The sequence below is a fragment of the Triticum aestivum genome, chromosome 2D (assembly GCF_018294505.1).
Source record: "Triticum aestivum cultivar Chinese Spring chromosome 2D, IWGSC CS RefSeq v2.1, whole genome shotgun sequence".
Taxonomy (NCBI): domain Eukaryota; kingdom Viridiplantae; phylum Streptophyta; class Magnoliopsida; order Poales; family Poaceae; genus Triticum; species Triticum aestivum.
The window spans coordinates 625,393,612-625,407,721 of record NC_057799.1 but is presented as its reverse complement, the minus strand read 5'-3'; the positions used below and the strand labels follow the sequence as shown (position 1 = coordinate 625,407,721).

Sequence of the window (14,110 nt, the reverse complement as noted above, 5' to 3'; positions counted from 1 at the left end):
ATATAGAATTCTTGGAAAGTATAAAGGCCTATTTGAATAAGTGTTTTTCAATGAAGGACCTTGGAGAAGCTGCTTATATATTAGGCATCAAGATCTATAGAGATAAATCAAGATGCCTCATTGGTCTTTCACAGAGTACGTACCTTGACAAGATATTGAAGAAGTTCAATATGGATCAGTCCAAGAAGGGGTTCTTGCCTGTATTGCAAGGTGTGCAATTGAGCACGGCTCAATGCCCGACCACGGCAGAAGATAGAGTAAAGATGAGTGTCATCCCCTATGCCTCGGCCATAGGGTCTATTATGTATGCCATGCTGTGTACCAGACCTGATGTAAACCTTGCCGTAAGTTTGGTAGGAAGATACCAAAGTAATCCCGGCATGGAACGCTGGACAGCGGTCAAGAATATCCTGAAGTACCTGAAGCGGACTAAGGATATGTTTCTCGTTTATGGAGGTGACGAAGAGCTCGTCGTAAAGGGTTACGTCGACGCTAGCTTCGACACAGATCTGGATGACTCGAAGTCACAAACCGGATACGTGTATATTTTGAATGGAGGAGTAGTAAGCTGGTGCAGTTGCAAGCAAAGCATCGTGGCGGGATCTACATGTGAAGCGGAGTACATGGCAGCCTCAGAGGCAGCGCAAGAAGTAATCTGGATGAAGGAGTTCATTACCGACCTAGGGGTGATTCCCAATGCGTCGGTCCCGATGACTCTCTTCTGTGACAACACTGGAGCTATTGCCCTTGCGAAGGAGCCCAGGTTTCACAGGAAGACCAGGCATATCAAGCGTCGCTTCAACTCCATTCGTGAAAGTGTTCAAAATGGAGACATAGATATTTGTAAAGTACATACGGACCTGAATGTAGCAGATCCGTTGACTAAACCTCTCCCTAGAGCAAAACATGATCAACACCAGGACGCTATGGGTGTTCGATTCATCACAATATAACTAGATTATTGACTCTAGTGCAAGTGGGAGACTGTTGGAAATATGCCCTCGAGGCAATTTTCTTAATAGAGAACATATGTATAAACCGGCCAAGTCGGCTCAGGCAATCTCAACACTTGTGCAAAATTACTCACGGGCAAAGTTGAAGAGCGCAAAGGTTAAGAGGCACGGATGAAGTAAACCTACAGAGGGGATCATCAAACTGAATGTTGACGCCACCTTCAGTTATGATAATGACACAGGAAGTACGGGTGCTGTGCTTTGCGGCGATCACAGCTTCTTCATTGCAGCTGCATGCAATAACATACCCTTCATGGAAGATGTGGCGATGGCTGAAGCAAGAGGACTACAAGATGGACTCATACATGTATAGGCGGACTGCATGGAGGTCACTGAGATCATCCAGAATGATGAGAATTCGCTTGGGCCAGCAGCAGCGATTTATAAAAAATGTTCTTTTCTAGCTAGTAATTTTATTTCTCATTGTCCTAGGGAGGCCAGTATGGCGGCAGATGTAGTGGCTAGGAACTCGGAGGTGGCGCGAACCATTGTTTGGAAATTTGATCCTCCCGGATTCTTAGTTGATGTGTTAACAAACGATGTATCACTCTTTTCACATGAAATATAAACCTTCATGATGGCTTTCCCTCAAAAAAAGAAAGAACTGATGCTATAAGTTTGAGTTCATAGTCTATTTCTATTCGAAAAAAGAAATTGAGTTCATAGGCCTGGTCGGATGACTAAAAGGCACAATACGCTGAGAAAGGAACTAATTTCAACCTTGAAGATGCGCGGACTGCTACAAGAGAAGAATTAGTTTCGACCTTGAAGAGGAGACATGCATCAAATATGCCAGCCGGGGTAAATTAGTTTACATGGTAAAATATGGCAGAAAAGGGAACCTTAGTACTATTTTTTAAAGTAGTAGAGAAGATTCGGGTAACATAGAACTCGCCAAATAGCGGCAGGCCTAGAACCTTTGCTCTTAGGCTTCGTCCGATTGACTAATCTCCACGCAAGTCCTCCCAGCTTCTCTCTTGCATGATGGGGCGACATCGACGCCGGCGTCGGAATTTGGCCTTGGAGACACCCTCCAGCACAGGTGTGTCACGCCCCCGCCCCCATCCCCATCGCCCCCGCCCCTTTCTGGTAGAAATCTGGAGCCGTGGGGATAAGAAAGGAAACCCTAGGGAGCCTCGCGTCGTCGTTCATGCGGCGAGTTTTCTTTTCAATTGCTAGAACTAGGCTGCCATCCCATGGGTCTTAGCTTTCTTTCCTGGCACGGAATAAGCAGCCGAAATCACACGAATTTCAGATCGGGATTCATTCCGTCATATGAACACAATTGTGTGGGAAGCAGTGTTTTAAATAGCGAGTTATGGCAAATAGCGGCAGCCCTCCAAATTAGCTATAGCCGGCTATTTCGCAAGTTTAGCAGGCTATGCCACGTAGCGACACTTGTTCAAACCGCTCACTACCAGAAACTTGACTTTTCCTGTGAGTGGCTTATTTTCCTGTGTGGCCCGAAGCCCCCCACAGGAATTCGAATATTCCTGACGGGCAAAATGTAACTCTCACGAAAATAACCTATTTTACTGTAGGTACTGCCATGCCCCTCAGGAAAATATGATTTCCTGTGAGTTGTACAGCCCACGGGAGAACATTTTAGGCCCAGCCCGCCATTACACAACCACGAAACAGCCTTGGCGTTGCATAAAAAAAACGAAACAGCCTTGGCGCCGAAACAATGTTAGCTCGCGCGATTCCTCCCCCTCAAACGAAACTTCCGCGCCAATTTCTATTTTCCTGTGTGATATGGGCTTACAGGAAAAACAGCCCAGAGAGATAAACAGAGTACCCTAGAAAAATCCCCACTTCTCCTCTCTTTACCTCCATGGCCGCCGCCTTCCTCCCCAGCCGCACTCCTCCATGGCCGCCGCCTACTTCCATGGCCACATCCTCTCCAGCCGCACTCGTTCCAGCGCTGCCCGCCTCCGACCTCCACTACCGCCCATATCTCATCTCGTCCACATGCGTCCGCCACCCCACCCATCTCCCGTACCCCGTCTCGACGGCCTCTACCGCCGTTCTGCCTTCACCAACGCCTGCCACCACATCCCACCTCCCTCGGCTCAAACCCTCCACCGCACTCCAAGAGGGTCGCCCAGTATGCGTTGCCGACGCCTCGTGCTCCCTACTGCAGATCTGGGAAGTCTCCGGTCGCAAATCCAGCAAGCCGCTGCCTCCTCTTCTGATGTGACAGCAGCAGTCTCTTCCTCCCCCTTTTCTCCAAGACCGTGGTGGTAAGTCTCAACTATTGCCATCCAAAAACATTATGCAGGATCTTGAGTTGTTCACCCACAAAAAAAGATTCTGAAGTTGTTCATACAAATTATCTATAAGAATACTGGTCTCAGGGCAACAATATCTCGATTTTCTTTTTTCTTAGTCATTTTACCAAAAGATTTGCCATATGAGAGTGACAAATAAGCGCCATTTGCACTTGTTTGTAGTGTGTTGATTTATTCAGTTTTTATTTTGCAATAAAGTGCTTTGTTCTGTCTCCTATCTAGAAAATTTTAGGAGCTACTTTTAGGTGTGCTATTAGCACTTCCATTTGTTGATGTCGTTGAAAAACTGAAAAAGGTTTTTCCCCATATAGTTGGCCCTTGCTTGCGTGTGCTTACAGGAACTCTATGAGAATTAAGAAACTCTCTCGGTCGCTCGGAACTCTGCACCTGGTTGTCTCCTCCGCCTCTTCTCTACCGTACAGCTTCTCCATAGTGATGGAGAAACCTCAAGATCCAAGTGAAGAAAAGAAAGGTACATGATTTCTGAACTGATTTCTTGCATACAAATCTCAGTGTTAGTGTTTATATTGTCTTGATAGTGTATTATATTTGACCCAGGCTAACGCTACAAGATGGAGCTTGGTTACTTGCTTTTTCTGTGTTCTTTCTCCTATTGCATCAATGAATATCAGGCTATTTTTTTTCTTGGTTCACTGGTTATGAGATCTGGATATTTTCTCGATGGTGGTTATGTGCATTTGATCATGACTTCATGATTGAATAACAGTTTAGTGTCCTGCTGGTGTTCTATGTTAATCCAGTTATGTTTACAGTCAGGAGTTATTTGTATATACTATTGGCACGTTGCATGACTATCTCACTTCACTGCACCAGATTATGTTGCAAGGCTGCTGGTAATCCATGTTGCAAGGCGTTACTATAATCCATGTGTAAATTCAAATAAATATACTTTATTGTATAATCAATGATAAAATGCATTTTTGGCAGATGCTTTTGAGGATCTCACTACAATTTATCTTTAGTGGCTGTAGCATGCTTTCACTTAACTATCTGTTTGCACTTGTAGGAATATAAGTTTGGACCTGAGAAGGCCACCATAATAAACACATATGCTGTGATGAAATCTGGAATGAAAAACCTTGATCAAAGTGGCAATACTAGTGCAATCAGCAGCCAGAAAGCACAAAAGCGCCTTGTATGTTCTGTCTCCTTTCAATTTTTTTGTGTTAGCTTGTCATTTATGTGCAACATGAGATTATTGTTGTTGTTCTCGGACAATTATTCTATTGGTATAAAGGAATCACATCCAGAGAATTGGCAGGACATTGATTTGGATTAAAGGGTCGTGTACAACACATCAGGTGGCATGCGTCATGGTCGGGTAGCGATTGCATCTCGTGCTATGTAGAAAGCCGTTGTTCTTTCCGCTGCTAGGGCAACAAATCTGAAGTCATCTAGTTGTATTGCTTACCGGAATGTTATCTAAGAGAATGAACAATTATGTCATATGCAAATGAGAGTCTAAAAAGGAAAACAGAAACACGCGATCAATTGTTCATCGTAATGATAAATATCCTTTACTAGAATCCATGTGTAACTTTGAATAAATATGTTTAATTGTAATACATGGTAAATATACTTTATCCTTGGTAGATGCTTTTTGCGAAGATGAAAGAGCCACCGGAGCGGTTCCTTTGGGGTCAAACTAATGCTCATACACAGGTCAGATTACATTCTATGCTTGCTGATTCTCTGTTTGCTAGTAAAACTTTACTGCTTGTTGAATGCCTACTTCTAGTGAGACCTATTGCTAGTAAAACCTCTTGCTTGCTAATTGCCTATAAAATTGGAACCTTGCATTGGTCCACACAATATTCTACAGTAACATTTTGCTGGTCTCTTTGGTACTTAGGCAAGTTAGATGTGACTATCATTTATAGCATCCTTTCTTTAAGTTCTGATTAGCTAGAGCTTGTCTCGTTGGTTCAAGCTAGAAGTATTTCTTGTTGTTTCTTTTGTATGAATGTCTATCAGTGTGCTAAGTAAGTTTTAGATTAGTTTTTCCTTTTCATATCATGGCTAGGAATTTGTAATTCTTTGGTTGTAAGTTATCCTTTTAATTTAGTGGTTATTCAGCAGGTTCAGCCATGTTTCTTTTCTGCTAATAGTACACCTTGTATATTTTACCATGTTTGTTGGTGTATGTGATTATGAGATCTTGCGAATTTTAGATAATGATTTATGAAACCTGGAGCACAACAGAAGGAAGAGATGTAAACAGAACTAAGTGCAGCTTGCTACTATTGAAATTCATTGCAATATTGTAAATCTGGTTACTTTGAAAGCAAGACCTCATAGCTTCATAGACCTGTTATAAAATGATTGGAGATTACTGAAATATCTTCAAATACAAGTTTTAGAGTGGTTGGGCTTTTTTAGAACCGTTCGTTGATGTCGATCTAACGGCAGACAAATACGAAGTACTGGGTAGTACTCCGATGAAAGTACGCGAAAGTACTAAAACGAGTGGGGCCGGTACTCGTGACAAGGTGGGGACGCGTTTTAATATAGGGGCAGTTTAGTCTTAGGAAAATTTGCACGTGCCGCCCCTCTCGTCGAATGCAAAACCGCCGCCATGGTGCGACACCTTCCACAATTACTCATCGACGGCCATCTCCGCCCTCTCCTCCAAGTCCACCGCATTCATCTCCTCCTCGCCGCTGCAACTTCTCTCCACTCAGGCAAACCCCCCCCCCCCCCCACCCACCCCCACCCCCTCTTCCATCGAAGCAAGAATCGGCAGATCAAGCTGATGGCCGGCGGCGAGAACACCGACTTCGTGCAGATCGCCGGCGGCGACCAGGTCAAGTTGGCCAGGTTGAGGGAGATCCGTTCTTGGTTTGACAACACAAGGCAGATGAGCTGGACAGCAATAGCCACTCTCAAGAATTTGACGAAGAAGGAGAGGGCAAAGCTTTGCCCCCCGCCCGCACAACCGATTCACAAGATCGAGATCCTCCTCTGGGCGATGGAGCAGGCCAATTCGTCCAGCAAGTGGACCAGGCGGAGGTGGTGGGCGTTCAGATCCAGGGTAGAGCATCCACTGGATCAGGAACCCACCGTGCACGAGGTGCCGTTGCAGATTGTGCAGCCTCCAACCGAGTCATCGGAGACTCTGAAGCACAAGATGAGGAGGACAGTGGTCGCGACCTCGCTTCCCCGCCGTTCTCCACGCTTCCCTCGCCGCTCTCCTCGTCTGAACGGCGGCGGTAGCTATGTTTAGAGTAAGCTTCCCCACTCCTCATCTTCCTACTGCTCGTGCTTACATCGTGGTGATACTGATCGTAATAGCTCAGAGAGGGAATGCTATATGGCATTTTAATCTCAATGAATTGCATGAATATTTCAGTACATGGATTTGGAGGATGATTATGATGTATGTGAACCCTAGGCATCATATGAACACTAGGAAAAATTAGTAAGTTCTAGTGGTAGACATTGAAATATTTCGGTACACACCGGTAGGCACTGAAATATTTCGGTACTGCCCTAGGCAAAATTTGTAATGTTGTAGTGGTGGACACTGAAATATTTTGGTACACACCGGTAGGCACTGAAATATTTCGGTACTGCCCTAGGCAAAATTTGTAATGTTGTAGTGGTGGACACTGAAATATTTCGGTACTGCCCTAGGCAAAATTTGTAATGTTGTAGTGGTAGACACTGAAATATTTCGGTACACACCGGTAGGCAATGAAATATTTCGTTACTACAATTTCAGTACACACCGATGCACACTGAATTATTTCAGTACTGCAGTTTCAGTACACACCGGTACACACTGAAATATTTCAGTACTGCAAATTCTATACAAAGTTTGCATTTTGTCATTTATTTGTGAATTAATCCATGCATCATATGTCCTAACTTTGTACATGAGTTTGGGTCAATTTCATGTCTATTTATTGTTAAAATTATTGTCATGCCATGAAACACAAGACAAGTCACTGACCCAAGCTTGCAAAGATGCCATATCAATGTTGCTGATATGAATATGCATGTTTTCACCAAGTCTTGTGTCTGAATTAGAACTGAGTATTTTTTCTTGATGGTATCCATGGATCTAGAACTCCTATGAATTTGCTCATGTTGGATGTTTTGTTCTCCATCATTTGTACTAGCATTCCGTGCGATTAGATGCCATGACAAGACCCCTGGCAAATTTATTTTCTTGCCTCCAACATCCCATGTGTGTTTTGCAGGAAAAAACCTGGAGTTCACCAGGCTGGCTGAAGTTGTGAGGCTGGGAGGCTGATGGTGCTGCTACTGGCTGATCCTTCTTCTTTCAGCTTTTGTTAGTCCTTTCTCAAGCCGTTGGACCACGGCTACTTCCTTATGTGCTGTTAATGTATTAAGTAGTTCCTTCGAATTTGTAGTATTAGTTAGTTTGAATGTGGAAGTACCTTAATTTTTAGGAACGAAATGTTGCTTTGTATGACCAAGGGTTTGATACCTTAATCTTTGGATAATTAATTATGTGAACTGTTGGATGTGGCGCACAACGAAACGCCTCTACCATTGATACTAGTTCAACATGTCGGTCCAATTAGAGACCAATCACTACCATAGAACAGTTAGCATTTCATACTAGAACCTGGCACGTACAAAACATCACACAGTGGAATAATCCCAGCGAGTAGACCACTAAATACCGAAAACATCACAACATGTCAGAAGTGTTTTAAGCATTTTATCTTTGCAAAAACCTTAGAAAATCCATACAAATGCCGACAACCTTAGCAAACTAGTCATGATTGCTTTTCATGTTGATACAAAGATGTAGAAAAATATTGGGTCCGTTTACAACCTTAGCAAACTTGCTTCTCATGTTTACATCACGGCCGCCGGGTGAAGGAGGAGAAAAGCCCACCTACCTAACATGAGTTTTCTCACACACCACGGCCTGCATACGACTACAAACCCAGTGATATGGGCCACGATGCAGGCCCGTGGGTGGTTACAGAATGGAACACCAACAACACGAGCCCCACGACCCCCACGATCACGATAACGATGAGCGCCTCCCTCACGCGACGAACCGCCTCCCCCAGAACTCAAAAAGGCACCTTCTCCTCCATTCGTCCCTCATTATGCGAACCACGTCCATCTACTCCACAAACTGCAACCACCGTCTCTGTCTCAAAACCGTCGTCGCTGGAGAAGGGCAATGGCGGAGGAGACGTCTACCAAGCGTCGTTGTGGCGAGACGTCTGACCAGAGCATCAAGGAAGAGCAGAGCATCAAGGAAGACGACGTTCAGGTCCCCGGTGAGAAGCGCGACTACACCACCAAACTTGACAAGGTGGAACTCCACGGCAAAGAGACACTGGAGGTCGTCTGCACCAGCAATCCAGACACTGCCAACGAAATGCTCACGAGGCTCTTCATGAAAGCCGGCGGCATGTATCCTAGATTCGTCGGCGTTGATGTGGAGTATACCAGGGATGACGAACCTCCGCAGTACGCAGCAGTTCTGCAGTTATGCGTGGAGGAACTCTGCGTGGTGTACCACATCGCTGCGGCCACAAAATGGTGAGCCATCCTACTCATATACCCTAGTTTCTCAACTACATGTACTAGTGTAGATTGTGAAGTGGACGCACTAGTGTGGTTTCTCAAGTACATGCACTGGCATAGATTTTTACCCTGATGCACTGGATTAGTATCTTAAAATCTTGCACCAGATTAATCACCAAACTTGATATACTAGTGTAGTTTCTGATCTTGATGCATTAGTGTTGTGTCTACCGGTGTGGATGCATTAGTGTTATTTTCTGAAGTTGATGCACTGGACTAGATGTATTAGTGTTGTGTCTACTAGTGTAGTTTCTAATATACTAGTGTAGTTTCTGATATTGATGCATTAGTGTTGTGTCTACCGGTGTGGATGCACTGGACTAGATGTATTAAAAGTTGTTTCTGAAGTTGATGTAGTGAAGTAGTTTGCTGTAGTGTTATTTTCAACTGTATGATCCAAAAAGAGAAATAACATCATGTACTTCATGCATTCGTCACTCGTATTGTTTGGTTCTAGCACTAGCATTGTCACACTTTGCCACAATTTTTTGCCAAGTTTGCCTAAGGTTAGTTCATCAAAATGAGGGCCACAAGTTGGCAAGCCTAAGGGAATCTTGCCACACTTTTTGTGTGTATGCCATGTGGGACCCAAGTGTGGCTTGCCTAAGGTGTGGCTTGAACCAAACACACACCTAAGTTGGTCAAACTTGCCTAACCTTAGGTGTGGCAATCTTTGGCAAACTTAGTCACAAACCAAACAACTCCTAAATCTTCAAAATTACTACTAATCTTCAATATGTCTCTCCCCTTGAAGGCCCAAGCGCCTCAAGAGCTTCCTCCAGGAGAAGAAGTTGTTCACCTTTGCCGGTTTCAGCATTCATAATGACAAACAGATGCTGAAGATGTCTGGTTTGGAGATCAACCCCGAAAAGTACATCGACATTCAGAAAAACTATAGAGTTCCATATGCCGGCAGAAAGAAGCAGTACGACTCCTTGGCTGATGTTGCAGCCAGCGTCATCCACCCATTTTACCAAAACATGAAGAAGAAGACCAACAGGACCGAAGACCATAAACTGTGGGGGATCAGCCCGCTGCCAGACTACCTCATCGAGTACGCAGCGAAGGATGCGTACGCCACCTACAAGGCTTGGAAGATAATAGACAACATCAAATCAGGTGTGGAAATTTCAGAAGCACAGGAGGCTGACCCCTACTACCACTGCCACTACGCGGCATGAAGAGAGATCAAAGTCTGCCTTCAAGTTGCTAGCGCCGTGTCCTTTTATGATATCTATGTTTCTTTGTTGTTCGGTGTGTCTGAACTTATGCTGTGCGGTGGTTGATCTGCCGTTTATCTTAAGAGTTTGCTGCTACTCTGGTTTAGTGTTCCAAGTTGTTAATACTATTTTGGTGATGCATGATAAGCCTTGTACAATGCTTGATGCGTACGGTGGTGCTTAGAAAAATAAACAGGGTTTTTCTAAAGCACCGGTGCCTATTTCTACAGGAGAGACGCCTAGTTAAGCGTCTACCCTATACAAATAAGCACCTGTGCTTAAGAAAAGCTTCGTATTTTGTTTATGCATTATTTCAAATTCATAGTAGCTTGTGAATGGAACTTTGTGGCAGCCAGCCTCTACCATTGATACTAGTTCAACATGTCGGTCCAATTAGGCCTTGTACAATGCAGGGTGCTTAGGAGAGGTGCTTAGAGAAATAAACCAGGTTTTCCTTAAGCACCGGTGCTTATTTGTACAAGGTAGACGCTTAACTAGGCGTCTCTCCTGTAGAAATAGGCACTGGTGCTTCAGAAAAAACCGCTTTATTTTTTTAAGCACATCCCTAAGCACCTTGCATTGTACAAGGTCTTAGAGACCAGCCTCTACCATATATAACAGTTACCATGTCACACTACATTCTATAAAACATCACACCGTGGAATAATCATAGCTAGTAGAGCATTAGTTACCAGTTAATAATAGTTGCAATCCATCACAAGCTATAGTACCTAGATATGAGTAGATATAGGTACGGTAATACACGACAAGTACTCGCAAACAAGAGCTAACATAACAAGTTCATTTCACATCGATACATGGCCCACCCCAGTTCTAAATGAGGTGGATGGTGATCATCATCCTCAAGTCATGGGGACTGGTGTTCGCAACGGTGAGTAGGATGGCCTGTCCTACCCGAAGATTCTTGCCACGAAGGAACTTCTTCCACCCTGCCCTTCTCAAGACAGTGCGACCGTCCGTGTCCACTGCATAGGCACAACTGGTGATGGAGCCCGTTCTGGTAAGGCGTAGTCCAGCAGCCATGCCTTCTTCGTCCGGGTCGATGCCACAGCTATCAAGTAACCTCTTAGGTAATTTCTGAAAACAGTTGACATGATATATGATCATGTCACGTGCAATTATCAACAAAGCATACACTTCAAGACACATATATCATTGGATTCAACACTGAGCATATATATCATCACATCACTACACTATACGCCAAGCATCAAATTACTATAGTAATTAGGCATATCATTAGATTATTGCGTACACTAAGCATATCATCGCATATTACTACACTACATGCATGTCATAAAATTCTTCACTAAATGAATTCTAAACTAGGCCTCTCATCACAGTACTACAACATGCATATCATATGAACTACTACACTAACTAAGCATGCATATCATGTAATTAGCACACTAAGTAACATACCATGATATGCCGTTTAACATTCGTCCTTGTGAGGCGGGTCACGAATGGCTTCCCTAGGTAGTCTTCACGTAGCGGAAGCATGTCCCAGAGGTTGCCGATTTCCTCGTCGCCCAGTCTGAGTCCTTGGGCATACAGGTATTCAACAAGTGGGTTCTCATCATCATCTGAATCGTCATCATCTAAATCAGCACCATCTTCCTCCTCATGAACTTCATCCTCACTATCCGGAATCAAATTTAGATAGATAACAGAAATCCTGGGCCTATCTCTTCTGAAGGAGAAGCTGATCAATTCACCCCCACTAAGACGCATGCGGGCGATGAAACGATCCCAATCATCTCCTCCTATCTGGGTTATCTTTCGCCCCTTCTCGACCTGCATAGTGTATGGGCCCCCAAGAGCGTCGAAGGTCACGGTGTCTCCAATGAGCTCATTGAATGCCAATCTCACATTGCATGGTACGATCTGTGTAAGATAAAAACAAATAACAGACACAATACATTAGTGGAAATAGCAAAAAAAAAGAATGTACTGTCAGAAGGTTCATATAAATTGTTACCGCTGCAACAACAAAAGAAGGCTGGAAGTAGATGCCGAACAGCGTGGCAGTAGAAAGGCTGGTCCGGCACCGTGAGTTGCAGCGTCCACATGGTGCTTCCTCCATTCTACACAGAACATGTTGAACTCTAAGTTGAATTGTACATAGTACAATACAAAGATCATATATATAATAAATCATAGTGATAACCTATACTGGCAATGGCCAATCAATCTATTTACTATCATCTACGTAATAAAGCAATGCCAATGACAATGGAAATGCCCGTCTCATCTAAACCTGGGAATAGTTCGGCATCCAAACTAAAACCAGTCCAATCCACGGCACACATCAAAACCAAACCAATCCAGATATTTTCATTTAGAATCTAGACCAAACCGAACTATACATGCTCGTCATCCAACCCAGTCCAAACCGTTTTCAACTTTTGGATTGAATCCAAAGGTTCAAACCATGGACAAAGCCATATGCGAGGGCACGTCATGAATCTAGATCAGACATGGCGTCAAAGCTCGAGAGATCCGACGAGCTCCGGCCGGCAACAGCCAATCGGCTCAGATCCGCCTCCGTAGGGAGACGCGGTTGGGGAAGGGAAGAAGAGGGGAGATCTCACGTACTTGCCGGAGTTGGCGGCGGCCGCGCACCGGCAGCGAAGAGAGGGGTCGTCGGGAGATGGCGGCGGCGACGCTGGTCGAGAAGGGGAGAAAGAAAGATGTGGAGTGGTCGAGACGGGGAGAAAGAAAAATGTGGTACATGTGGTGGCGCGGTTGTGTGGATGACAAGGGGACCCACTTGTGAGACCGATAGCAATTGATGGCAAACCGCAGGAGGTGCACGACCGCGTGCACGACCGCCACGTCCCCACGTGGAATGGGGACGGCCGGGTGGGTGTGTCAAGTCAAATCGGCACCCGCGGCTTCTCGGTAACTCCAACAGGCAGGAGTAGTGCATTTCTTCCCCAAATCGGGTAGAAAACCCTCGTCCTCTCCCGAACCTAACCACCCTCTCTTCCTTCCTCACCACCTCACCACCCTCTCCTCCTTCCTCACCACCCTCCTCCCTTCCTACGCCTCCCTCCTCCTGTCTTCGACCGACGATGAAACGCGGGCGTGAAGATGCGGCAGACGAGCCGGAGGCAACCATCGGAGCAGAGCAGTCTGCTGCCGTGGCTGCAGCCGTGGGTGGAGCGGCTGAGTCCGCCGTAGCGGTGAAAGCTGGCGGTGCAGCGACCGTTGTGCCTGCTCCCGCTGCCATCGCGGCCGTGGAGGCACCCGTCGGCGAGCACAAGGTCGGGGAAGATCTGGAGGAGGAGGAGATGAGAAGGCTTAAGCGCAAGGTGCATGACGAAATCGAAGAGCTCTACGAGGAGAACGCCATAAAGGAGTTCGACGTAGATTGCAGGAAGGGCAGTGACTTCGACGAGGATGCCATCGACGAGCTATGGTAGTACTCTGTTTTTTGCTCTGTTTTTTTCATGACATTGAGGTTTTTCTTGTTAACTAGATGAGCATCAATTTCACTTGGGCGGGCTAGTTGTACATATGTAGGATTGTAGGGATTTAGCATAGATCTTCATGTTGGATCTGGATTTTTAAATCTGATTCCAGCAGATACTCTGGTTTTTTTCATGGCATTGAGGCTTTTCTTGTTAACTAGATGAGCATCAAATTCATTTGGGCGTGCTAGTTGTACGTATGTAGGATTGTAGGGATGTAGCATAGATCTTCATGTTGGATGTGGAATTTTAAATCTGATTCACATTCTGATTCCAGCAGATACTCTGTTTTTTTTCATGGCATTGGGGTTTGTCTTGTTAACTAGATGAGCATACGTTTCACAAGGGATACATTAATGAAAGAAGTGGGGTAATGAACCCAAATACAAGAAAATGTTCATGGCAGGGATACATTAATGAAAAAAGTGGGTTAAACAATGGATATATGGCAGGATTCACCATTGGCTTCCCCAGGACAGTGACAAAATGCT

General features: G+C 44.9%; 1 protein-coding gene across 4 annotated transcripts; it reads left to right on the top strand.

The window, feature by feature from the left end:
- Positions 1–2,797: 2,797 nt before the first annotated feature.
- Positions 2,798–7,830, top strand: LOC123055103 (uncharacterized). 4 transcript variants are annotated; one of them, XR_006426511.1, is made up of 4 exons: positions 2,798–3,776; positions 4,332–4,460; positions 4,919–4,987; positions 7,528–7,830. XR_006426511.1 is itself a non-coding variant. In XM_044479035.1 (3 exons), the coding sequence occupies exons 1-3, from the start codon at positions 2,883–2,885 to the stop codon at positions 4,337–4,339; spliced, it is 516 nt and encodes a 171-aa protein (XP_044334970.1). In that variant the 5' UTR covers positions 2,798–2,882; the 3' UTR covers positions 4,340–4,448. The 4 variants fall into 4 exon arrangements, 3 of the variants coding, with proteins under 3 accessions (XP_044334970.1, XP_044334968.1, XP_044334969.1); XM_044479035.1 differs by lacking the exons at positions 4,919–4,987; positions 7,528–7,830 and having other exon boundaries at positions 2,798–3,256; positions 3,643–3,776; positions 4,332–4,448; XM_044479033.1 differs by lacking the exons at positions 4,919–4,987; positions 7,528–7,830 and having other exon boundaries at positions 2,798–3,256; positions 3,616–3,776; positions 4,332–4,448.
- Positions 7,831–14,110: the final 6,280 nt, after the last annotated feature.